Below are 26714 nucleotides of genomic sequence, written 5' to 3'. Positions count from 1 at the left end.
GCCTGGTCAATGTCGAATCCTAAAAACCAACTTCCTCCCAATAACATTCAGCACACGCAACGCCAAGCACTTCGAACCCCGACCATAAATTAGTCTAAGGGTCGAAGAGTCGTGAACCCGAAGCGACGGGACTCGTCCGAGTTTTCCACGCATTTTAGGACAGCGCGTCTGGAAAATCTCACCATCCTCACACCCATTCTCTCCTCTCATTTTACCACCCCCACCATAGAATTACAGCCCTTAAATATCCATCTTTGCGAGCGCGTCGCCAGTCTTCAGCAAATCTTCCGGCACTTTAAACATACACTCCTCGTTTCCGCTACATGTTTTGTACACGTTACCGTTATTAAAGTTATTGTTATTAACAAGTTGTTGAAGTAACACTCAAAACACCTCACCTCTTACAAATAACCGAGCGCGGCTTTAATTAATCGCGACGGAGTGATCGACGTGAGGAAAGCCGAAATCACTGGTCTTTCCCGTCCATGCACGAGCAAGTACACTTCATCTACCGCTTTTGACCACTGACATGCCCCATCTTTACATTATCGAGCCATAAATTGACGCCTCCCGAACCCTTGCAATCTTGTACGATCTAGCGTTGTGTGCGGCACACCATGGCACACGCACACGGCAGGCACGCACACTGTGGCGGATCAAGGCCACCTGGGAAAGCTGGACCTTAACGGTTGCCTATAATAAGTAACAGTTTGCGGAGTATGATAACGATTTGAGGGCAGCTGCCGAATACACCTGCGAGAAGCTGTGTTTCGGGTACGATAAGCGCGAGCGACCGTCCATCCGTCGTGTATTTTGTACAATCGTGCGGGCTTCTCGGACCACCGCTGCCGGGTTTTGCCGGCAGCTTTTTGTAACACCCGAACGACAATAAATGTAAAGTAGAAGCCCACTTTCGTGTGGCGTAATTCTGAGCAACTTTCCCGCCGCGGGGAATGCCCCGTCCTTCTTTCACGTAGAACCCTGACCCGTGTAGGGGCTTTCCAGGATATCGCGCGGTGCTCGTCGAATCGAGATCGCGGCGGCCGATTCGCGTCTTAGCGTAATTTTTCGTGTGGCACCGTCCTCGTGCCTGGCGCCCGTTCTGAGTACCGAACTTGAGAGAACCGTCGCGAAAATCGAGTCGACGAGACGCCGCACAGTGGTGCCAAATGGCCAAAAAGCGGCAAAAAATCTGTAAAAACGAAACTATCCAACGAATTTGTTTGAAAATTTGTGGAGAGATTGCCACAGGTACGACGCTTATTTGGCAAAAAAATTTTTGTAAAAAGTTGTCAACATTAAGTAATATGTGCTAATCGAAAATCTCTGTTTTCTGCCCATTTTTTATTTATGGAAGCATCCAACAAATCCTTTAATAGATTTTGGTCTGGAACTAATCGTTTTGGCAAGGTGTAATATTGATCTAGCTTTGTGTAAAATTTTAAGAGATACTTCGAGATGCTTTCGACGCAATTTAAGTTTAAATATCAACTTTCAGAATTTCCAAGAGTGAATTTTCCGGACGTTACGATTATTTGATGTTCCAGGTGAAATTTTTTAGGAATATTTCTAAATAATAAAGAAAAATGAGAAGTGCATACGATTTATTAATTTTTTATGTATAAGAAAATATTTAATAACAATTTTTTTTATCTGACATAAATTATTTTTACAGCGTTCATTGGAGCATTACCACAAAATACCTGTTGCATTTTTGCGACAGTAGTCCAGTGAACGAAAACTTCGTTTATTTAACATAAAAAATTGTTATTAAATATCTTTTTATATGTATGAATGTCACTTTTTTTTTCTTATCCGATATGTAACCCTTAAAAATTTCACCTGAAACATCAAATAATCATGACTTCCGTGCGATTCATTCTTGGAAATTCCGAAAGTTGATATTTGAACTTAAATTGCCGCGAAAGCATCTCGAAGTATCTCGTGATTTTTTGCAAAAAGCTAGATCAATATTATAACTTGCCAAAACGATTAGTTCCAGATCGAAGCTTTTCAAAGGATTTTTTGTATTCCGCATAAATAAAAAATGAGCGTAACGCAAAGGGGCTTCAGGTTAGTCCATATTACTTAATGTTAAACAACTTTTTTTGGAAAACTCTTTTTTCCAGTCAATAGTTAAAACCATTTGCAATGACCCATATGATTTGTAGACCCCTTAGTATTCAATTATAGGCGGAGTAATTACATAACTTTCGCACTGAAAACTGATGGATTCCCAGGAGCGAGGAAATGGTTATTTACCATGCGTACATCTCCGTAAGAAATTTTTTTTCAAAAATCTGACTTTGGCACATCATGCACGCACTATTAGGCTATACAGAAATAATTTTTTTTTATAAAAATCGAAAATTTATAAAATGGACTTTTTGCCGCCTTGGCACCACTGTGCGCCGTTTGTCCCGGGTGGACCACGTTTCGCGCGGCAGAACGTGGCCCGGCTTCACGGTCTGTAAAAACCCGCCGTTGCCCGGGTTTTTCTCCCGTCGGACGGGCCGAAAATCAGGGCAACGTGACACCGTACAAATTCGTTATTTAATACTAAGATAAAGCTACGAATGGCGTGTTTCAGCAAGAGACTCGAACATGGCGGCTTCTTTTGTTGACGTGCCCATCCTGCTGTGCTCCCTCCTGGGTCTGCTCGTAAATGGGCTCAACCTGCTCGTGATCCTGTGCATACACAAAGAGGTAAATATTTAAAAAATAGAAAACTCCCTACAGATAATATATACCTATTACTATAAGGACTGCCTATTACAGTGAAATCTCGTTGTTTGTCAGTCCGCCGTTTTTACTGACAAGATACGAAATCGGAGGTTCTCGCCGAGCGTCCCATTTGAACTACACAGGGAACGCTGGAAACCGTCGTACCGTCTTCAAGTCATAAGAAACCTATAACTTGAAAACGCTACTGACGTGAAAACGGCGAAAACAGCAAAGGTCAAGAGCCGTCGTCGCCGAGAAGTGTGCCACACATTGTCGGCTATATCGGTGTGAGACCAGAAGACTAATCGAATCCAGTTACAAAACTTCTTTATTTGTCATTATTTTTTTTATGAAACTTTTACCAACATATTTACCAACATGCTTCTGATTTAAACTAAACCAAATATGATATAATTCCGATGATATATACTTGTGTAATGGACGATGAAATATGTAGGACGATTGTGTTGTGTCTTGACATGTTCTATGCCTTTAGTATAATTTCGTGGTTAGATCGTGCATAACTCACAGACGATAATCGTCCGTTCGCTGCACCAGATATCCGGTGGGACATATCAAACGCCCTGGTTGGAAATTATGGAGGTTGTGTCTGACATGTAATTGCTTCGACAGCACATATACTAAATTTGAAACGATACAGAGAAGATTAGCATGGTCCCTGCGCAAGGATAACACGCAAAATCGTGAAGCGTTCTGTGCTGTTGAGTACTCGCGTGATCCAGGCACACACCCTTTAGACAAAAAGTGGAAAAATTGCCATTTTTCACGATTTCCGACTTAAAATCGCATTTTTAATCGTTTATAACTCGTAAACGAATAAGTCAATACCGGTGAAATTTTCAGCATGGACATAATTTATTCGAGCGAATCAAATACATTCTTTAAATTTTCAATACAGGCTCAGATAAAAGAGCCTGAAAAAACCAACTTTTACTATTTGTTTGCGATTCCGACCAATTCAAATTTTTTTCAAAAATTTTTTACACCTCGTCTAATAAACTAATCCTTCTAACTTCTCAATAAAATTCAAGTCATTTGATCTAATTTTTAGAAAGTTATGTTGCTTGAAATAGTGTTGACTCAGTTTTGCTCGTTACTGTAAGTAAGAAGTGGCCGCACAATGCACAGATAGATGGATAGATAGATTATAATAGATAGATACGTTATAATAGATAGATACATTATAATAGATAGATAGATTATTACTGTTTTTTTTTTTCCCCGCGGGGAACAGAATTGCAGTCAATCACAGTCCCAGCAGACAGAGGCAGTGAACGTCCGGTGGTTCGACCGCCAACGAATAAACCCTCAGATGAAGAATTATTATGAATTATCATGGACAACCGATGATGTCGCACGAGGAGAAGTAAAAATAGGATTAGGATATATGTTAAAAATTCTACGCAGTAAGGTAGCACGTGAAACGACTCCAACTTTTCTTCCTGCAAGACTCGCAGATAAGCGTTCTCAGTTTACACGCTGAGAACAAACAGGAAAGGTGTCCAATTATGCCAAATTATAAGAAAAGACGCCGACTTCATGGTAAAAAGATCCTGTCGGCATACAGCTGACTAGTCAGGAGACATCAAGAAGATAAAAAGATGCAAGGTAGAGACTCCTGTGCCAGCATCTTTGAAAAACAAAGGATTGTGCATCTTATAAAAAGGGGGACCAACTCCTAAAATTCAGTTATAAACAGTCAGTCAGTCAGTCAGGCAATCGTGAACAATCAGTTATTCAGTCATAGTCAATAGTACAGTAGTCTCTTGTGAAGTTAAAATAGTTCGTTCAGTTGTTTCGCGACAAACCGTTTCAAAGACCAGTGTCAGCAGTCGGAGTATATTGTAACCGAATCCGAACCCGTGATCACGGTAATATTAATATTATTATTATTATTATTATAATCAAACTATTTGTAAGCACTCCAGTATATGCGCTATATAAACCATATTTGTAAAATCAAATTTGTAATCTCTGATTCAGAACCACACTTTGAATAAATCAATAATTTTGTTGTTTTCAAAATAAGGGTACAAAGTTACTTAAACGATCCTCAATTTCCCGAACCATAGCCGGTGTATGCAGGTAGGTTCGAAACTGCGTCCTATCCTCTTAAGATCGTAATTCATACCACTTGGGACGTAACACTATCAAAGCTTGCAAAGGAGTATCTTTGTGTTATGGCAACATCTGTTCCTTCCGAAGGAGTATTCTCAAAGACTGGCGAAATAATTAGTAAAAAAAAGAAATAGATTAAAAGACAATATAGTGAATAAAATATTGCTTCTTAATATGTACAAAATAAATCCTTTATTATGTCTATTTCGTATATATTCGCTTTATCTACGTTTTTTTCTTGCCGAAATGTTCCAGTATTTCCACTCGCAGCATTTCTATACTCATGTCAGGTCCGAAATCACAGTCAAATTTAAAGCATCGAGATATTTGAAGGAATCATTTGGCAATCGATACATATAGTATAGAAACAGCTTATAGTGATCATGAATAGATTACTTCTGCGAATTTGATTGCAAAGTGGAAGAACATTAACCCTTTCGACACGATAATTTCATAGGGGGGATAATAAAAATGCCCTTGTGGATTTTACCGAAAGAACCCTCCCCTGCCCTAAACAACAAATTCGGTAATTCAAAATAGGCAGAATTTTTCATCAAAATAGACAGTTTTTTGCGAATATCTCGGAAAATAAACAGACCGCCGCACAGTGCGGACAAATGGCCTGTTTTCGGGCACTTCTCGCAATTATATATATACAGTGAGTGTAAAAAGTATTCGTACACCTCTTATAGATTTAGAAAACCATATATTTCTTTATGTAATTGTACATTCTTTTATAAAACAAAAACACAATTACGATTATTATATGTTTCAACTGCAAAATGTGACATAAATAAATTAACGAAAAGTTAACGTTAATGAGATATATTAAAAACAGTCTGAAGTCTCTAAAAATTAGCATGCAAAAAGTATTCGTACACGTAACAAATTTAGCAATAAACGTGTTATAATTTGCGAAAATAAATTAAATTAATATTTCGTTGGATAGCCTTTCGACTGTATAATTGCGTCCAGTCTTCTTGGCATTGAATCCACTAAATTGGATGGGATTTCGTCTGTAATAATGCACCATTCCTCTTGAACAGAAAGTTTTAATTGTTCTTTACTTGAAATATGCCGGGTTCGGAGTTTTTTTATCACACAGATCCCATAAATTTTCGATCGGATTAATATCCGGTGATTGTGGAGGTGTTTTCAAATATTGCGGTGTGTTATAAAGCAACCACTTTCTTGTGTTGCGTGCTGTATGTTTGAGGTCATTGCCTTGAGTGAAGATAAACTTGTCTTTTATACCCATTTTTTCTGCACTACTTACAATATGGGTTTTTAGTATGTTTAGGTATATTTTGTGGTCCATGATTCCCTCGATGAAGTGTAATGACCCCACTCCAGCAGCACTCATACAATCCCAAATCATAAACCAAACCTCCGCCGTGTTTTACTGTGGGACGTAGATTTTCTTTTTGTAGCTCTGTATTTTTCTTCCTCCAGACCGTACACTTGCCATCAGAGCTAAAAACATTAAATTTACTTTCATCAGTAAATATGACTCTTCGCCAAAACTCGATAGGCTTATTAATATTATTTTTCGCGAAATCAAGTCTCTTTTTTCTATTTGCGGCATTTACGAAATAATTCTCGCGAGCAACTCGGCCGTGGTATTCATTATTTCGTAAACAATTACGAATAGTGCTGAAACATACACTTACTCCAGCGTTGTTTGCAAGCTCAGTAGCGATCTTAGGGGCACTAATTTTAGGATTTGTTTTTATTTCACGCACTATAAAACGTTCATCGCGTAAACTAAGTTTTCGAGGGCGACCAGATTTCGCTTTATTTTTATTGGTTTTTCGTTCACCATATCGATCTATAATTCCTTGTATAGTGCTGTGTGGCCTATTAATTGTTTTTGCTATTTCTCGCAATGATTTACACTGATTATGCAGTTGTATAATAATTTTTCTTTCAGTCTCACTTGTTTCCTTATCTTTATGACCCATTTTACCGAATGTTATAAAAATTGACTGGTTTTGCAGAAGGTTGCCACTAGACTGTTCATCAAAGACCCTGTCTGATTATTTGTCGGGTCCCGCTAAACCATAATATAAACAATCGGACGCCTTTCGAGTACATTCTAGTACCTGTACGAATACTTTTTGCGCGCCAATTTAGAGACACGTCTCATAGTTTCTAATTTTTCTCGTTAACGTTAAACTTTTTCAAGTGTATTTATGTGACAGTATGTAGTTAAAATATATAAAAATTACAATTATGTTTTGTTTTATAAACATGTGTGCAATTACATAGAGAAATACATGGTTTTTTACAACGCCTACAAGAGGTGTGCGAATACTTTTTACACTCACTGTATATACAAGGTGATCCACGCAATTGTTTTAAGTCATAACTCCGTTATTATTGCATTTACGAAAAAATGATAAAGGAGAAAGATAAATGGTTCGAAGAGCACTACATCTGTGGGCCTTTAAATTTTTTTAGATGCAGCAGTGCATGTGCAATTAACAATTGCATCATTTCTTTAAATAGAAATGCATATTTTTTTGCACATATCGATTCTTCCGTTCATTCTACGTAAAAAATGATTAGGGTACCATGGCAAAAAAATTATTAGATCTCGAGATATTTTCAAAAAAGACACGCAGAATTCGAATCAGGCCACACAAACTCCAAAAACCTCATTAAACTCTATTAATATTCCTTCGAAAGTATTGTTATCGACCGCGTTGATTAAGATTGCGGATAATCAGGGAACATATTGGCCAACGAATCCATAAAATGGCACGTCATCCCACCGCGATCCCCGCATTTCGGCGGACTTTGGGAAGCTGCCGTAAAATCACTAAAGTTTCATTTAACACGAGTAATAGGCGACACCTTGTTATCGTACGAAACGTTATTAACATATATCAATCAAATTGAAGCGATTCTCAACTCACGGCCGTTAACACCTCTGTCCTCCGACCCAAACGATTTATCCGTTTTGACACCAGCACACTTCTTGATTGGTGATACGTTAAATGGCATACCCGATTACGAAATATCAAACATTCCATCCGGTCGATTGTCGTCCTGGCAGCATGTGCAAAAAATGCGACATCATTTCTGGCAACGATGGAGGAAGGAATACCTCCACGAGTTGACCACACGTAAAAAATGGCATAAACATAAACCCGAAAAAATAGAAATAGGCAGTATCGTAAGAGTGCGGGACGACAATTTACCTGCAATGCAATGGACCCTCGCACGGGTAACCAAACTTCATTCCGGACAAGACGACATAGTTAGGGTAGTCACAATAAGAACCGCGAAAGGCGAATACAAACGGTCGGTAAAATGTCTCGCGCCGCTACCGTTATAAAGAACAACATTGTAAAATACGGACGCTGTATATAGTTAACAATCAGATCAAGGAACTAGGTAAATAGGCGAATAATATTAAGACCAATGTAAATAGCATGTATACAGGGTGAGTCACCAAACGTTAGCACCTCAAATATCTTTGTTGTTTCTAAAGATACGTAAAATATGATAAGGACAAAGTTGAATGGTACAATGGGGGTGACACGATGCAAAAAAAATTTTGTTTTTATGTCATTTTTTTGGAGATATCAAGGTCACCTTGACTTTTTTTAAATGGAACCACCCTTTTTTAAACACCTACAATGATAGTCCCTTTCATTAGGAATTCAGTGACTATAATTAGTCCAAGGTCATTCAAGGTCAAGGACAGAAAAAACGTATAAAACTGAAATATGGAAGCAGAATACCTGTATTTTATAAATGTTCGAAATGATGTCCGTCTGCGTCGATACATTGTTGTAAACGAGCTCTGAAGGAATGTTGCACTCTGATAAGTATATCCGACGTGATATTCGTACATGCTGTGATGATACGCTGACGCATATCTTCAACTGTTGTTGGAGCAACCGTGTACACGGTTCGGAACAAGCTCTACAACTCGTTCGTCTTAACAATATTGTTCTGATTAAAAACATACAAGCATAAATTGCCAATAATGCACGATTCTCCATCTGCTTACATTGTAGGCTGTTGGTCGGTCGCTGGTATTTGAAGTTCCGAGCTCGTAGAGTCACGAGATATCGGTGTGAAACAACTACCAATCCAATTGCAAAACTTCTTTATTTTTCATTATTTTTTTATGGGACTTGCGCCAACTAATTCGTGGCATTCTTCTGATTAAAATGACACTAAACGCGGTACAAATTGGACTGCATTTAGTATTTTGCGACTCCCAAACGGCATACAATGTAAGCGGATGGAGAATCGTGCATTATTGGCAATTTACGCTTTTATGTTTTTCATCAGGACAATATTGTTAATACGAATGAGTTGTAGAGCTTATCCCGATCAAAATGAGTCCAAACACGACATCATTTGGATTGTCTTTGTAATTTTTATCGTAACATTACGTACCAGTAAAACATGTTCGATTACACTCGAATTTGACCTCATTTTCATCAGGAAAACCCCCTCCAATCGCTCGTCAAAATTTTATGAGGATATGTTGAAAAATCTAAAAATTTAAACTTTCATTCGTGCGCGATTCTCCATCCGCTTACATTGTATGCCGTTTGGCAGTCGCCGGGTCTTTGAAGCTCGGCGCTCGCAAAAGATAAGATCCTTTTAAAAGGGCCTAGCCGATTTATGGTCAAAACTGCCCTTAGAGGAAAAACCCCTCTGAGTAAAATTTCAACCCCCTATCTTGCCCATGAGGTTAGTTACAGGGTAAATTAGATTTCGCGCTTCTCCGCGTATTTCCCGCACTCTGATGCTTTCTAAAATTCTGAAAAAAATGTGACATATTTTGGATTCTAAGGCTGATTTTTGATAATTTTTTCAGATTTTTTTTTGTTACAAACTGTGGTCGTAAAAAAAATGAAAACCTCCAAAAAAATCGGAAAAATGCAAATTTCTCAAAAAATTTGAAAACATGCTATTCTACTGTTTAGTTCCTTGTTAAAGTACTATAACAGGCAGTGTCGTCAATTTTTTTTAGATGTTTTGTTGTGGGACATCATCGTCAAAAAAAAACAATAAAAACCGAATTTTTTCGACGTTTTTGCTATTAGGAGGAAAGTTACACTTGTTGGTTTTATCGCAGCTATATATTAAGTAATTTTTAGCATTATTAAATTGAAACAGGTAATTCTTTGACCTAAGAAATGTGATTTAAGAGAAAGAATAAATTGTATTTTGTGTGATATATACCAGAATGCCAGAATGTTTGTGTTGTAAAGTTTTGTAACATCGCCGGACGTCGAACTAAGGAGCGGATACGCTGGGGTTCTTATCCCGTCGGTGGTAAATGTTTTTTCCCATACATCATCTTTATTTTTTCAATTTCTTATATTATTTATTCATGTGATTTTAACAATATTTTTTTAATGTTTTAAAAATATTGAAGTAACATTGATTAGGCAATGAATATTTATATTATTGTGTTCGTCTACGATTTCCGCCAGATATGAAATTGCCTGTGAAAATTGGTAAGATTCCGTGAAAAGAATTTTGAAATCTACTTCTGTCATTTCCAGAAAATCAAGAAATCAATACTGTTTGAAATGGAATCTTTTTGCGGTTCCAATTGTTTTGACCATCTTAATCGGCTATGCCCTTTTAAATCTTATCACCTATACTTGTACAGTACCGAATGACAGGCTGTTGGAACTTCCAACTTCCAACTTGGTTTAACGTTAATTTTCAACATTATAAACAATTTTGCGACAACACATTTTTACGACTGTACAGTGAACCGGAGTATAATATAAAGGAATATATAAAATACCGTTCTTTACAGATCACAGCTAGTTATTTACATAAATCTAGGAAATAGTTGTTATTGCATAATTATTTTCAATAAGGGTTATACAAATTCTGAATCTACATTTCACTATCAAAATACATAATAAAACATCGCAAACATTTAGCATTGTCAATATACTAAAATGCTTGATAATATCGATGTGCTGATCTTCCCGCTGTAACTCGCATCATGTCATTTTACGCCTGATTTTATTTCGAGCCGTTCGCTTCGTTGCGAGCAGCTCGCATCGTGCGAGTACTCGACTCGACTCGAAAAGCGAGTCCCGGCTCGACTCGACCTGAGCTCGGCGCGCATTTACGAGCTTGGCTGCAGGCCTAGTCCGTGATGATTCACCTTCTCAACGACGAGAATTTCCTTAGTGGTCTTCTGTACCGACGAAATACCGTCGTTGGCCTTCTGTTTCTTACTACAGCCAAAATCTATCCTAGAGGGCGGTAGAAAACACCGCATTTTTCGAGCGACACATTCTCCCGTAAGGCTGGCAGTCTTTATATATATCTCGTCGGTGGTTATGTACATATCTGATGTTATGACTATAGGTTCAAATTATATTTTTTTATTTGATGTCATTATGTTATATATCTACAGTTATCTTTATCAATACAATATTAATAAATATAGATACTACGTTTCCAAATTATAGAAATACAATTTTCATAAACCTTGAACGTAAATAACAATTCTCCGTACGTATAATTATTATTCTCATTTCTACAATTTTTTAACACTATTAATACGAAACCATTTTGAATATATTTTGTAACTGAACTTGAAAAAGAAATTAAATTGAAATTTACTATATATTTTCATGTATATTTCATTTAAAAAACATAAACTTTAGCTTTAAAGAATCATCCAAAATATCAATTAATATTAGTTGTAAAATTCGAAAGAGTTAAGAATTAATTAATCAATAATTATGTAGTTGATCTTTTTTGCAAGATGTCAATCTATTTCAATACTGACTGAGAACGTAGTTGCATTATTTTCTTTCACGTTTGTATCGAGAAAATAAACGACGAAGGCAACAGTACGTCTCCTTACGTTGCTTCTACTACGCACGCGCTACACACAAGCGTACCTCTATTCTGTCCGTGTGAGCTGCCAGCTCGACTGTTCGACGCGTTCCGCCGAAAAATTATTTAAATAACGATTCGAATAAAAGATACTTTATCTTTATTCGAAGGTTCGAATAAAAAAAGTATCTTTATCCGACGAGTATCAGATAAATACTTTTATCCGACGAGAATTTATCCGACGAATAAAGATAATTTTTTTTATTCGAAGCGGATTTATTCGAACTTCGAATAATTTTTTCATCTTTTATCTGTATCTTTTATTCAAAGGCTTCGAATAAATCTTCGAATAACTTTTGCCGAGCGCGGAGCTTCAAAGACCCAGCGACGACAAACGACATACAATGTAACCGGGTGGAGAATCGCGCACGAATGAAAGTTTAAACTTTTATATTTTTCAACATATCCTCATAAAATTGTGACGAGCGAATGGAGGGGATTTTCCTGATGAAAATGAGGTCAAACTCCAGTATAATCGAACAAGTTTCACTGATACGTAATGTTACGATAAAAATTACAATCTCATTAAAGATAGTCCAAATGATGTCGTGTTTGGACTCGTTTTCATCGGGATAAGCTCTACAACTTATTAGAATTAAAATTATTATTCCCATTAAAAATATAAAAGCTTAAATTGCCAATAATCCTCGATTCCCTATCAACATTAAGTATCAATAAAAATTGTTCGATTACACTCCAGTTTGGACACATTTTCACCAGGAAAAGTCCCTCATCAATTCATTCGCCACAATTTTCTGAAGGTGTATTGAAAATATCTAAAAATTGAAACTTTCATTCGATGCGGGATTCGATCCCGGACCAACAGATTCTCAGCCGGAGATGTTACGACCAGCGCCAACCGAAACTGTTGAGAGTCACAGTCATATATTGAAATGTAACGCAAAAAAAAATATTTTATATTGCAGGTTCTACACTGTTTTCCTGAATATAAAAATGTTCAATATTACATAATACACCTACAAAACGATCAGAAGGCATCGAAATAATTGATTTTGTTTTTTTTTTAACGACGATGCAATTTATACAAAATTCTGAAAAAATTCGGAAAAATTGTTTCAATAATATCTAACTACTGAATTTTTATAAAACTGGTATCTCTGAAACTTCAATTCGAAATGTGCACTTTGTCCAAATGATTGGAAATCCAACTATCCAATTTTCTTAAACGCGTTTGCATAATCTGGAAAATCTGTAAAAAATACGACCCATAAAAAATAAGACCAATAAACGTGCTCAACTGAAAACTTCGATATAAAATCGGCAATTTTATGCATTCGGATTTGTTTAAAAATTGATTTTGCAGCCAAAAATTCTGAAAAAATCTCAGTCGTGTATGATATTAGGTAGAATACTCGTGAACACTTTCGTAATTTTTTGTTGAGCATGGTACGACTAAAAATTAATTTGGTTTGGAGGCACTTTTGACCATCTTATCCGGCTCTGTCTTAAAAATCAACAAAAAAAAATTATGTAAAAAATATAGAACATATTTTAGTATGCGCCATTAAACCCGATCTTTAAAAAAGATTTCTAGTCCAAATTTCGCATTGATATCTTTTTTAGTTTAAAAGTTGTAGCAAAATGTGCGCCTCGCCGAACCGGGAATCGATTGCGGCTCAGGCGCTCGAAACTTTGGTAACGTGAATTCGGTGGAACGCCTCGAACAGTCGAGCAGGCAGCTCACACGGACAGAATAGGGGTACGCTTGTGTGTAGCGCGTGCATAGTAGAAGCAACGTAAAGGCTCGTACAGACCTGAACATTTCGACGAACATTGCGCCGAACGGCGCGCCGAACCTCAAAAATCAACATTCATTTCGGCGAACCGAAGGGCGCGATCTTGCGTTTCGTTCGCTGTTCGGCGCAATGTTCGTCGAAATGTTCAGGTCTGTACGAGCCTTAAGGAGACGACGGTACGAGAGAGTGCCCCCCCCCCCCCAACCCTTCACGTGGGATGGCGCACAGTGGTGCCAAGGCGGCAAAAAATCCTTTTTATAAATTTTTGATTTTTATAAAAAGAAATTATTTTTGTATAGCCTAATAGTACGTGCATGATGTGCCAGTCAGATTTTTGAAAAAATTTGTTTTATGGAGATATACGCATGGTAAATAACCATTTCCTCGTTCCTGAGAATTCATCAGTTTTCAGTGCGATAGTTATGTAATTACTCCGCCTATAATTGAATACTTAGGGATCTACAAATCATATGGGTTATTGCAAATGGCTTCAACTATTAACTGGCAAAAAAAAATTTTCCAAAAAAAGTTGTTTAACATTAAGTAATATGGACTAACCTGAAGCCCCTTTGCGTTACGCTCATTTTTTATTTATGGAGGAATACAAAAAATCCTTTGAATAGCTTCGATTTGGAACTAATCGTTTTGACAAGTTATAATATTGATCTAGCTTTGTGCAAAAAATCATGAGATACTTCGAGATGCTTTCGTTGCAATTTAAGTTCAAATATCAACTTTCGGAATTTCCAAAAATGAATCGCGCGGAAGTCACGATTATTTGACGTTTCAGGTGGAATTTTTAAGGGATACATATCAGATAATAAAAAAAATTACATTCATACATATTAAAAAATATTTAATAACAATTTTTTATGTTAAATAAACAAAGTTTTCGTTCACTGGACCACTGTCGCAAAAATGCAACAGGTATTTTTTGGTAGTGCTCCAATGAACGCTATAAAAATAATTTATGTAAGATAAAAAAAATTGTTATTAAATATTTTTGTATACATGAAAAATTAATAAATCATATGCACTTCACATTTTTCTTTATTAATTAGAAATATTCCTAAAAAATTTCACCTGGAAAATCAAATAATCGTAGCTTCCGCACGATTCACCCTTGGAAATTCTGAAAGTTGATATTTAAACTTAAATTGTGACGAAAGGGTCTCATGAATTTTTGCACAAAGTTAGATCAATATTACACCTTGCCAAAACGATTAGTTCCAGACCAAAATCTATTAAAGGATTTGTTTTATGCTTCCATAAATAAAAAATGGGCAGAAAACAGAGATTTTCGATTAGCCCATATTACTTAATATTAACAACTTTGTGCAAAAATTTTTTGCCAAATAAGCGTTGTAACTGTGGCAATCTTTCCACAGATTTTCAAACAAATTCGTTGGACAGTTTCATTTTACAGATTTTTTGCCGCTTTTTGGCCATTTGGCACCACTGTGCGGCGTCACGCGATTCTGGCATCACGACTGAACAAGTGTGATCGAGCTCGATGAATGCGGTAGTGTTTGTACGTGTCGTACGTTGCGTTCGTCGTTTATTTTCTCATTAGAAACGTGCAAAAAAATAATACAACTACGTTCTGAGTGAATAGTGAAATAGATTGACATCTCGCAAAAAACGATCAACTACATAATTATTGATTAATTAATTCTTGACTCTTTCGAATTTCACAATTAATATTAATTGATATTTTACATGATTCTTTAAAGCTAAAATTTATGTTGTTTAAATGAAATATACATGGAAATATATAGTAAATTTCAATTTAATTTCTTTTTCAAGTTCAGTTACAAAAGATATTCAAAATGAATGCGTATTAATAGTGTTAAAAAATTGTAGAAATGCGAATAATTATACGTATGGAGAAATGTTATTTACGTTCAAGATTTATGAAAATTGTATTTCTATAATTTGGAAACATGGTATCTATATTTATTAATATTGTATTGATAAAGATAATTGTAGATATATAACATAATGACATCAAATTAAAAAATATAATTTGAACATATAGTCATAACTCTGATCATAACATCAGATATGTACATAACTCGTCAATCATTTGTATTTGACCACATTTGATAATTTTTGTAGATCTAGTTCCAACATTTATCGTTCGTCAGCGTAGAGGGCGTAAGAAAAGCAGTTGTTTACATGTGAGACACGAAACCGCATATGGTGATTGGTCTACTCTTATACCTCTTCTGTGCCATAGACGAGGTATGGTATTACCTACAGATGTGTAGCTGACTGATGAATACGAGATGGAAACACCGGCGTGTTAGATAATGAATAAGAAAGGAACTGAAAAGGGAATCTTTCAATTTTATTAAATGTTGGATATTTATAGGGAGGAGGGTCCTAAGTGGACATGTTTTTTTTTTTACCCGGAGTATGGAACGATCAGGTGTCAGACGTTATAACAGAATAAAAATTGTAATTGTTACATTACATTTATTTCAGTATCACTGTCAAAAAGTCTACGTACATTTGCATAAGAGTATGATCCTAATAATGATAATGTATGATTAGATTAGGTCCGGATACGATGTTTTGTGAATGTTATAACTTAAAAATACTTTACCACTATTATTCATGCACACACCTCGGTCTCTCTTTTTTTATTATGAAATAAATGTTTACAACAGAGTCAATAAATTCATGTGTAAAGCTAAATTAAACCAAAAATGAAATGATTCAAAATTTCAAAGGTCTAAAAAGAACTACGATTCATAAGTGTCTATATATAGACTATAGTTTTATTTGATCCTTGCTTTGTCATTGGGCGATACAACCACATACATTGCAACGCGCGCGCTAGTCTTTGACTGCTCGTCCTCGTTACAGCATTCGAACGCGTCTCCGGAAATTATTCGAAGTCAAATAAACCGCCGAAAAAGACAGATGAAAATGGACATGTGGCAGCCTGGGCATCGCGCAGCGACGAGCACGCCGACGAACCGCCAACATACATTGTATACGCGGCGGCGCGGCGATGGTCCACGGGAAGCTGCAGAGAAAGAAGCGAAGATCGGTTCCGAAGGCGGTCGAAGGAATGCCATCGAACATTCGCTCGCGAGCGTCGGCCAGTATTCACTTCAGAGCAGCCATTCGTGTCAGTGCCGTGTGTTGTAAGTACGTATTATGGCGATTAGCTTTGGAGTACACATTTTGATTAGTTTTCCCGAAAACAGGCCATTTGTCCGCACAGTACGGCGGTCTCTTTATTTTCCGAGATATTTGCAAAAACTGTCTATTTTGATGTAAACTTCTGCCTATTTTGAATGACCGAATTTGTTCTTTAGGGCGCGGGAGGGTTCTTTGGTTAAAATGTACAAGGAGATTTTTATTATCCACCCTATGCAATTATCGAGTCGATGTTCTCCCATTTTGCAATCAAATTCACAGAAGTTATTTATTCATGATCACTATAAGTTGTTTCTATATATGTATTCATTGAGTGATACATGTTATTATTTATTTCCAGTGTTTTCAAATGGGTGAGGTTGGCCAACGGATGCAATGCTGGTTCGCACTTTACCTCACGCACTGGTTCCTCCGTCACCCCAGGGGTCTCATGTTTCCTTTTCAACGGTTAAAGGTCGATGCACATCTCACCGGCCGGCCGACCGGCCGTTTTTTCCCCGTTTATAAGCATTTTGGGGTCCGGGACAGCTATTAGAGAGGGTTCGAGAGGCTCGGAACAAAGGCACAGCGTGTCCTCTGCTACCAGAACCCCAGGGGTTCGCTGCCCAATGCTAGAGCCGGCCGGCTAGCCGGCTAGCATTCTCGACGAGAATGTTCGCAGGCTAGCCGGCCGGCTCGTAGCGTGGCAGTACGAAGACAGAATGAACATGCTGTATTTATTTAAAAAACTATCAACCAGAACTTTTCTGAGTTCCTCGTGGTAATAGATCTTGTTAAGGAATTTGAACGTTGTAACAAACGAAATAACAATTTATTACCACGCTAACGAAAAAGAAAGAATATCATCTGACAATCTGTGCGGTGAAACAATTCGTCATTATTTATTTCAAAAGCTGTTAACTAGAACATTTCAGAGTCCCTCGTGGTAATAGATGGGGAATACTTTGTTAAGGAATTTGAGCGTTATTAGGAAAAAGCTACCAGAATAATTAATAATACGGTACTCCCTTTCGGAGCTATAGGTTCGAGCTACCATTTGTTGGGTTTGAGGGGAACATCTGTCGTATTTTAAATAGGCAGGTAATTTTTCTTGTGAATCAAAAACACATGTTGAATGTGAAAAATTATTAGATCTCGAGATATTTTCAAAAAATGTCATACATTTTCTTGTATTTAGTGAAATACAGCTACACTTTTTCAAAATCTTAGTTTTCGTACTCGAGTTACGATACGTGACTTGCTACTGAATTATAAAATGCTCACTCGTACAAATCGGTTTCTGTTATGATAACAATGTCGAAAGGGTGTTTACCTTTACAACATAGTTATGAAGTGTTTGAGTATCTTCTTCAATAAAGACATTTTTTGAAAATATCTCGAGATCTAATAATTTTTTTGCCATGGTACCCTAATCATTTTTTACGTAGAATGAAAGGAAGAATCTATTCTATTTAAAGAAATGATGCAATTGTTAATTGCACATGCACTGCAGCATCTAAAAAAAATTTAAAGGCCTACAGATGTAGTGCTCTTCGAACCATTTATCTTTCTCCTTTATCATTTTTTCGTAAATGCAATAATAACGGAGTTATGACTTGAAACAATTGTGTGGATCACCCTGTATAAGGATGTGCGATGCTGTTTCACTAATTGTAAGTGCCAGGAACGTTTCCTATTTCCATGGTGTTGTAAAGGAGAGGTACGGATAGATTACCTAAGGAGCTGTGGAGCCCCTAAAAACATTTTTTTTTGTGCCACGCACAGCAGGGAACTGTCAACGCGCTCTCGAAAGGCCATCTGGAAAGGGTCGAGAGGCCAGAGAAGAAATTCGGTTCCAAAGCCTGACACGGTTGCCGCCAGTAAACGCTAGGGCCAAAACCAGGGTTATAATTTTGAGCCGGCCGGCCGGGCCGGTGAGATGTGCATCGACCTTAAGAAGTAATTTTGCAGGTATTTCCTCATTATTTCTTTATCAATGTTTTAATTTGAATAGATTTTGTTTTCTTGAACTTGGAATTTATGGGATATGGGTCGTAGGGATTGGTATTTTCTTATGACTTCTGTGAAATATATTCTTTAAGTTCCTTGAGTTTTAGCGCCTTATATATATATACATTATTACGTGAAGCGAGGTATGAAATTATCGAGTCGAAGTGGTCAATGTTTTTTCACTTTGCAATCATATTCACAGAAGTTATTTATTCATGATCACTATAAGTTGTTTCTATATATGTATTCATTGAGTTTATAAACATTAAATGAAGTGCAAAAGTCGAAGTATTTCAGGTAGAGACAATTTCTAATCGCACCGCAAACGATCCCTTCATTTATTCTCAGGTTGTCCCTATAATTTATTTTCCTTACCGCGTGTAGTAGCTTGAAAACTTTACCTTATGCCGTTGAATACATGTTATTATTTATTTTCAGTGTTTTCAAGTGTGTGAGGCTGGCTATTGGATGCAATGTGGGTTCGCTGTTCACCTCACTGACTGGTCCCTCGGTCACCCCAGGGCCTCGCGTTTTGTTTTCAACAGTTAAGAAGAAATTTCACAGGTATTTTCTCATTATTTCTTTATTAATGTTTTAATTTGAATAGATCTTGTTACCTTGAATTTGGAATTTATAGGATATGGGTCTTAGAGATTGCTATTCCCTTATAACTTCTGCGAAATATATTCTTTATGTTCCTTGAGTTTTAGCGTTATATATACATACACTAATGAGCAAAACTGAGTCTACACTATTTGAAGCAACATAAAAGGTTTAGTTTATTAGACGAGGTGTAAAAAATTTTTGAAAAAAGTTTGAATTGGTCGGAATCGCAAAAGAAATAGTAAAAGTTGGTTTTTCTAGCTTTTTTATCTGAGCCTGTATTGAAAATTTAAAAAATGTGTTTGATTCGTTTGAATAAATTACATCCATGCTGAAAATTTTACCGATATTGGTTTATTCGTTTACGAGTTATAAACGCTTAAAAGTGGAAAATTGCCGTTTTTCACGATTTTCGACTTAAAATCGCACTTTTAATCGTTTATAACTCGTAAACGAATTAACCAATATCTGTGAAATTTTCAGCATGGATATAATTTATTCCAGCGAATCAAATACATTCTTTAAATTTTCAATACAGGCTCAGATAAAAAAGCTGAAAAACCAACATTTACTATTTCTTTTGCGATTCCGACCAATTCAAATTTAAGAAAAAAATTTTTTACACTTCGTCTAATATATATATGTCGGAGGCTGGGCGGACTCTTCCGTCCTCGGACCCGTCGGAGATTGTCCGTCGTCGTTCTCCATCGTTTCGCTCCTTTCGCGCTTACGCGAACGTCGTATGGACTCTACACGTACACGCGATGCCGGATCGCGTAGCGCAACGAGAGACACGTCAACGAGCACACGGGCCGCACAGAATGTTCGCATACGTCTTTCTGTTCTTTTACTCTCGAGAAGTCGCTTTCCTCAAAGCTAGTCTTCGCTCTACCGTCCCGGAAACTATTCTGTCGCCCGTGGTCACGTTCAACAGGGTCCCAGCCCATCATTCCAGGTACCCTGTCTCGCATCTCCCTTTGCCCCGCGCGCGAAGAGGGGTAGCGCAGGTACGCAGGGACTGTTTTATTGCCCCTTCGCAGGGCAATTATCAGGGTACGGTAAATCGTTATTTTACAATTAAACTAAGTCCTATAGGCGTTACGCGTTGTTGCCGACGGGGTGCATCGCTGCCATCACGCCCCGACACGGCCCTCCTGACTGTCACACGTCCTCGTGTGGAATTGCAACGACTTTATACATCGTCTGGAAAAGAAATACCATCTATGTTTCCCGTTCGTCCATTCTGACAAAATATCGATTGAGCTCTGAATGCCATGTTTGCCATGTACTCTATGTCGAAGCACTATACACGCGTTCGATGTCATGCGGGCAATCATAACCAATTCTGGATAAAAACATATTCAGATAATTCGGTGCCACGGAATAAACAGTTCGGCCAAGCGGTTCTGACACACCGTGAGCTCAAGACAACAACATGAACTTTTAGTCCACTACTGGACACAACAGAACAAAGCCACCCATGTGGCACCCGACCAACCACGTGGTCACACCTTTTTCAGTCGACTCATACGACTCCTGACCAATCACGTGGTCACACATTTCGCAGTCATCAACATGACCCAATACATCCATCGTCTGCCGTTACATCGCCCCGCCTCCTTTACCAGCTAAACTGGGTTTGGGAATAATGGCTTACGACTAATAAGCACGACGCATGGATTTTCACTTGTTTCTTTCCTCACTGTTGTCATCCCCGACACTGGCACATTCTGTTAATTCGGTGTCGCTCCAATTACTACGGATATCAAACTCTATGGGAACAGAACTATCAGGCATCAATCTCAGTCGCTCGTGAGCATATTTAAGTACTCTATTGCCACTTACAGGCTTCAAACGATATCTGTCGTTGGGCAAAACTTCTATTATCTTATACGGACCGCGAAATTTAGCATCTAATTTCGTTTGATTTCGTTCGTGATTTTCTATAAGAACGTAATTTCCGACCGAAAATCTAACAATTTTTGCTTTGTTACTATCGAATCGTGTTTTGTCGTACGCGGCGTTTTGGTCGATCGCTTGGGTCGCTTGTTCTCTGATGTCCGAAAGGTCGAGTTCTTCGCCGTTATCATTAGCAACTGACAATGATATTGGTCTGGCAACTTTGCCTATCAGCAATTCCAAAGGGCTATGCTTAGTGGTACGATTCGCTGTACAATTTAACGCTAGTTGGACATTTTCAAGGGACTCTTGCCAGGACTTGCTATTATTTAGTTCTACCGCGGTAAGCATATTTCTAAGCGTACTCATTGTTCTTTCTACCTGACCATTGGCACGACACGTACCTGTAGCGATTAGATGCAGGTCAATATTATGGGTCTTGCAGAATTCACGAAAATTGCTGTTTGCGAAACATCTACCCTGATCGGCAATAATTCTGGAGGGGGCCCCAAATAAATTCACGCAGTAATTCAGTGCTGTGATGGCACTGGCCGCGTCTATGTTTATGGAATGTCGTAAAATTACAAATTTGGTGAACGCGTCGACGAACACAAACACGTATTCTTTTATGTTATTTTTGCCGCTAAGTTTTCCCGTAGCGTCAACATGAATCGTATGCCACGGTACGCTTACCTTTGGGATAGGATGCAGTTCGGCTTGCGCTTTACCTGAGTGAGACTTTGATAATTTGCACGTGATACAATTTTCGACAAATTTACGAATGTACTTCGACACGTTAGGAAACCAGTAATGTTGATAGGCCTTCTCTAAGGTTTTGTTCCAACCAAGATGCATAATAGACTCGTGAACATTATTAATTACGGACCATCGAAAATGTACGGGGACTATGGGTAATTGTTGACTGCGATTTTTACGTTGTATTTTTCTATGCAAAACTCCTGATTTCAACGAATATGTTTTGGCGGTATCAGGATCCATTTCATTGTTTTCCAATTGGGAAATGATCTTGTTCAGTTCATCATCTCGTAGTTGCTCAGTTTGTAACCAGTTCTCCGATATCTCGGCCAAATTAACCCGTTTCTGTTCAATCCGTTTATGACTGTCTTTGATCGGTAAAGGGTTTCGCGAGAAGAAATCCGCGTGGCTCATGCGTTTTCCTTCTCGGTATACAATGTCAAAATCGTATGCCTGTAGGAATGCCCACCATCTGTGTACTCGCGGGGTAAGGTCCATTTTTGTACGCGAGGCTTTAAGCGAGTTGCAATCAGTGACGACTAGGAATTGTCTTCCTTGCAAGAAATGGCGGAAATGTTTTATGGCATTGACTACCGCTAACGTCTCCAACTCGTATGAGTGATATCGCGATTCGGCGTCAGTGGTTGTCTTACTATAATACGCGACCGCGTGAGATTTACTATCTACTTTTTGTATTAGGACAGCACCGTAACCATCCGAGCTGGCGTCAGTATGTAATTCGATTGGGTATGACGGATTGAATAGCATTAGTGTGGGTTCGTTTATTAAATTTGCAATAATGTCTTGTCGGATCTTTTCGTGTTGCTGTTTCCATTCTATCTTTCCTTTTCCCGTAGTCAATTTGTATAGTGGGGAAGTGATCTGAGAAAACTTAGGTATAAACTGTCTGAAATAGGAAGCAAGGCCTATGAATTGCCTAAGCTGAGTCACCGTTGATGGAGGAGAAGATTCGGTTAATGCTTTTACTTTCCGCGGGTTTGGCCTGATTTCCCCCACGGTCACTTCAAAGCCCAAATAATCTACACGTGATTTTAGAAACGCACATTTATTCAAATTGAGTGAGAATCCCGCTGACTTTAATTTTTCTAGTACTATTTGTAGCCTCTCTAAGGACTCTTGTATAGAGTTGGCCGGAATCATAACGTCGTCCAGGTAACAAACTACAAATGTGTTTACGAGTCCAGAAAGGGCTTGGTTTATGGCCCTCTGAAATACCGAAGGAGCATTACGAAGCCCGAATGGCATGGACAAATACTCGTATTGACCATCTGGAGTAACAAATGCAGTCTTTTCTATCGAGTCTTTATGGACAGGGATTTGATGGAAACCCGACGCCATGTCTAGTGTCGTAAAGTATTGTGCGTCGCTTAGTCGCTGGATTTGGTCGTTTATGAGCGGTAAGGGGTACCTATCGGGGACTGTGTTACTATTTAGTTCCCGGTAATCAACGCATAAACGGTCAGAACCGTCCTTTTTGTTAACGAGGATTACGGGACTGGCAAACGGGGAACAACTAGGTCTAATTATCCCGGCAGACAAGAGTTCGTTGATTTTGTCCTTTACAGTTTGCTTCTCATCAGGGCTAAGTCTATATGGTCGTCGTTGAACAGTACGATTAGGGTCTATTAATTTTATTTGTAACTCTCCCGAACTTATCCTACCCGTAGGTGTACCGAGGACAAACGATTCAGAAAATCCTTTTAACAGATCGATTAGTTCTTCTCTATGGGGACCAACTACATCTGTGTCAACACTATTAAAGTTATCGATCTTTTTGCCAACTTCGCAAATTTTTATTATCTTATCCCGTCTTAGACTGAAGCTATTCGCCGAAATTTCAACAGAAAACCCTTGCGTTATCAAATCGCGTCCAATCAAAATACTATAACTCAAATGTTCGTCCGGCACGACATGAAAGAGAATTTCAACGCGGTGATCGTGTATTACCACTCGGGACAGGATCTGTAAGTTACTCATCACGTTAGCGTTGCCAAGACCAATTAACCTTGTCAGATTTCTAGATCGCTTACCGGAAAATTTATTTCCCACCGACTCTTTTATCAGAGAGCATTCCGCACCCGTATCAAAACAAAATTCGTAGACCTCACCCGATTCCGCTAGTTCCGCTGTTACCGGGGCGATACTGCACAAGTTGATCTGCCGTTCCATGGGTATCCTCGGATGTGGTCTTCCATCCTCCTTCTTGCACTGTGGAGCAATATGGCCGTCCTCTCCGCACTTGAAGCAGGTAACCGGCTTTTTCGGTGGTCCCCGGTTGCTTCCGCTCGTGCCAGGCTTGGGTCCCGGCAACCTGGTAGCTCCTTGGCGTCGATGACAGTCCGTGGCTTTATGTCCTTCCTTGCCGCATGTTAAACACGTAACAACACTTTTCGGCTTCTTGCTGTCCGTTGACTTCGGTTCTCTTCCATCGGTGGTAACTGGCCGTTTACGGAACCCGAAGGCCATCAGCTCCTTTTGTAATGAAGCCCGCGTATCGATATTTGTTGTGAACGCAACGCGCTGCAGTCGAGGATCTATCTGCACGCAATGTGCCAATGTTGATGCTATTGCGATTTGTTCCGTCGACATCGATGCGTATAAATTAGTAAATGAGGCCAGCACACGGTTTGAGTATGAAGGCATAGACTCGCCTTCTCTTGGTTTTCCCCCGTTGATCCTCATCATTGCACCCACAGGGGTTTCGAACGTATCATATTGGGCTAGAAACATTTTTCTGAACTCACTCCAGTTCATGCCAGCGTAATTCACTTGCGACATCCACGCGGACGCGCCACCTTTCAATGCCCTGCTTAGAGCCATGACCAATTCGCTGCCCTGTATCGGTCGCTCTGCGAGACACACATCCACCGTTCTACACCAAGCTTTCGCACTGTAGTCCTCCTTATCCGGGTCGAACTCTGGCAGGAATATCCGGGTGGTGGCGTGTGTTGGTTGATTCACTATTGGACCTTGCATCCGTCCTAATAGCATCTCGAACATTAGCTTCCAATTTGTTCCATCGTTCTCGGGCGAGGAGACTCGCGGAGCTGAGTTTTCCCGCGAGAATCCCACTTCTGATGTCGGAGGCTGGGCGGACTCTTCCGTCCTCGGACCCGTCGGAGATTGTCCGTCGTCGTTCTCCATCGTTTCGCTCCTTTCGCGCTTACGCGAACGTCGTATGGACTCTACACGTACACGCGATGCCGGATCGCGTAGCGCAACGAGAGACACGTCAACGAGCACACGGGCCGCACAGAATGTTCGCGTACGTCTTTCTGTTCTTTTACTCTCGAGAAGTCGCTTTCCTCAAAGCTAGTCTTCGCTCTACCGTCCCGGAAACTATTCTGTCGCCCGTGGTCACGTTCAACAGGGTCCCAGCCCATCATTCCAGGTACCCTGTCTCGCATCTCCCTTTGCCCCGCGCGCGAAGAGGGGTAGCGCAGGTACGCAGGGACTGTTTTATTGCCCCTTCGCAGGGCAATTATCAGGGTACGGTAAATCGTTATTTTACAATTAAACTAAGTCCTATAGGCGTTACGCGTTGTTGCCGACGGGGTGCATCGCTGCCATCACGCCCCGACATATATATATATCAATTATTGATTCCCCTCGGGTTAAAATTTTAATTACATCTCCCGCTTTCGCTCGCTCTTACCCTAATCTTAACCTTAAACTTATCCTAACTTACCCTAACTTAATTAAACGTATCCTAAAAACACGCCATAGCGAGAGAGAACGATCTTACACTAATGTCCGCCGCGTTCTTATTTTTCCCTCTCCCACACACACATGCTTCTCTGCTCTCCCCCCTCCTTAAACCTCACACATCCTTCCCCCGCCTCCTGGACCTCCTCTTCCGGCTGCTCTCTCTTTCACTCCATTCCAATGCATTCTCTCCATTTACTTCATCTCCCATACCTCTTCCATTCCTGCTCTTCCTCCATTCGTCCACATTCCTCATCCATGCCTCTCCTCCTTCATCCCCTAATACTTCCCCCACCATCCCCTGCCAACCACTCCCCTCAACCCTCCCTTACACATTTCCAACACATGCTCTCACGTTTCCTCCTCCCACCCACAGACCAGAGTTGGGCATTATTTAGATAAAAAATTATTTAAATAACGATTCGAATAAAAGATACTTTATCTTTATTCGAAGGTTCGAATAAAAAAAGTATCTTTATCCGACGAGTATCAGATAAATACTTTTATCCGACGAGAATTTATCCGACGAATAAAGATAATTTTTTTTATTCGAAGCGGATTTATTCGAACTTCGAATAATTTTTTCATCTTTTATCTGTATCTTTTATTCGAAGGCTTCGAATAAATCTTCGAATAACTTTTGCCGAGCGCCGAGCATCAAAGACCCAGCGACGACAGACGACATACAATGTAAGCGGATGGAGAATCGCGCACGAATGAAAGTTTAAACTTTTAGATTTTTCAACATATCGTCATCAAATTGTGACGAGCGAATGGAGGGGATTTTCCTGATGAAAATGAGGTCAAATTCGAGTGTAATCGAACAAGTTTCACTGATACGTAATGTTACGATAAAAATTACAGTCTCATTAAAGGCAGTCCAAATGATGTCGTGTTTGGACTCATTTCGATCAGAACAAGCTCTACAACTCGTTCGTCTTAACAATATTGTTCTGATTAAAAACATACAAGCATAAATTGCCAATAATGCACGATTCTCCGTCTGCTTACATTGTAGACTGTTGGTCGGACGCTGGTCTTTGAAGT

General features: G+C 38.9%; 1 protein-coding gene, 1 long non-coding RNA gene and 1 other non-coding gene across 3 annotated transcripts in view; 2 read left to right on the top strand and 1 right to left on the bottom strand.

The window, feature by feature from the left end:
• Positions 1–3345: 3345 nt before the first annotated feature.
• On the top strand, positions 3346–3448 carry LOC143363661 (U6 spliceosomal RNA). The gene has a single exon (XR_013083866.1). It is a non-coding gene; the product is annotated as a U6 spliceosomal RNA (small nuclear RNA).
• Positions 3449–19225: 15777 nt separating this feature from the next.
• Positions 19226–26714, top strand: part of LOC143363657 (uncharacterized) — a 62512-nt gene continuing 55023 nt past the window's right edge. The window contains exon 1 of the long non-coding RNA XR_013083863.1: positions 19226–19247. This is a non-coding gene — a long non-coding RNA (uncharacterized LOC143363657). The remainder of the gene's footprint in view (positions 19248–26714) is intronic.
• On the bottom strand, positions 20212–25156 carry LOC143363653 (uncharacterized). The gene is made up of 2 exons (XM_076804216.1): positions 24071–25156; positions 20212–20489 (listed from the first exon to the last, which is right to left on the bottom strand). Exons 1-2 carry the CDS (start codon positions 25104–25106, stop codon positions 20479–20481), a joined length of 1047 nt encoding a protein of 348 aa, XP_076660331.1. The 5' UTR covers positions 25107–25156; the 3' UTR covers positions 20212–20478.

The sequence above is a fragment of the Halictus rubicundus genome, unplaced genomic scaffold, assembly GCF_050948215.1.
Source record: "Halictus rubicundus isolate RS-2024b unplaced genomic scaffold, iyHalRubi1_principal scaffold0084, whole genome shotgun sequence".
NCBI classification, from domain to species: domain Eukaryota; kingdom Metazoa; phylum Arthropoda; class Insecta; order Hymenoptera; family Halictidae; genus Halictus; species Halictus rubicundus.
The sequence above is the reverse complement of the archived record's forward strand: the minus strand, read 5'-3'. Positions and strand labels throughout refer to the sequence as shown.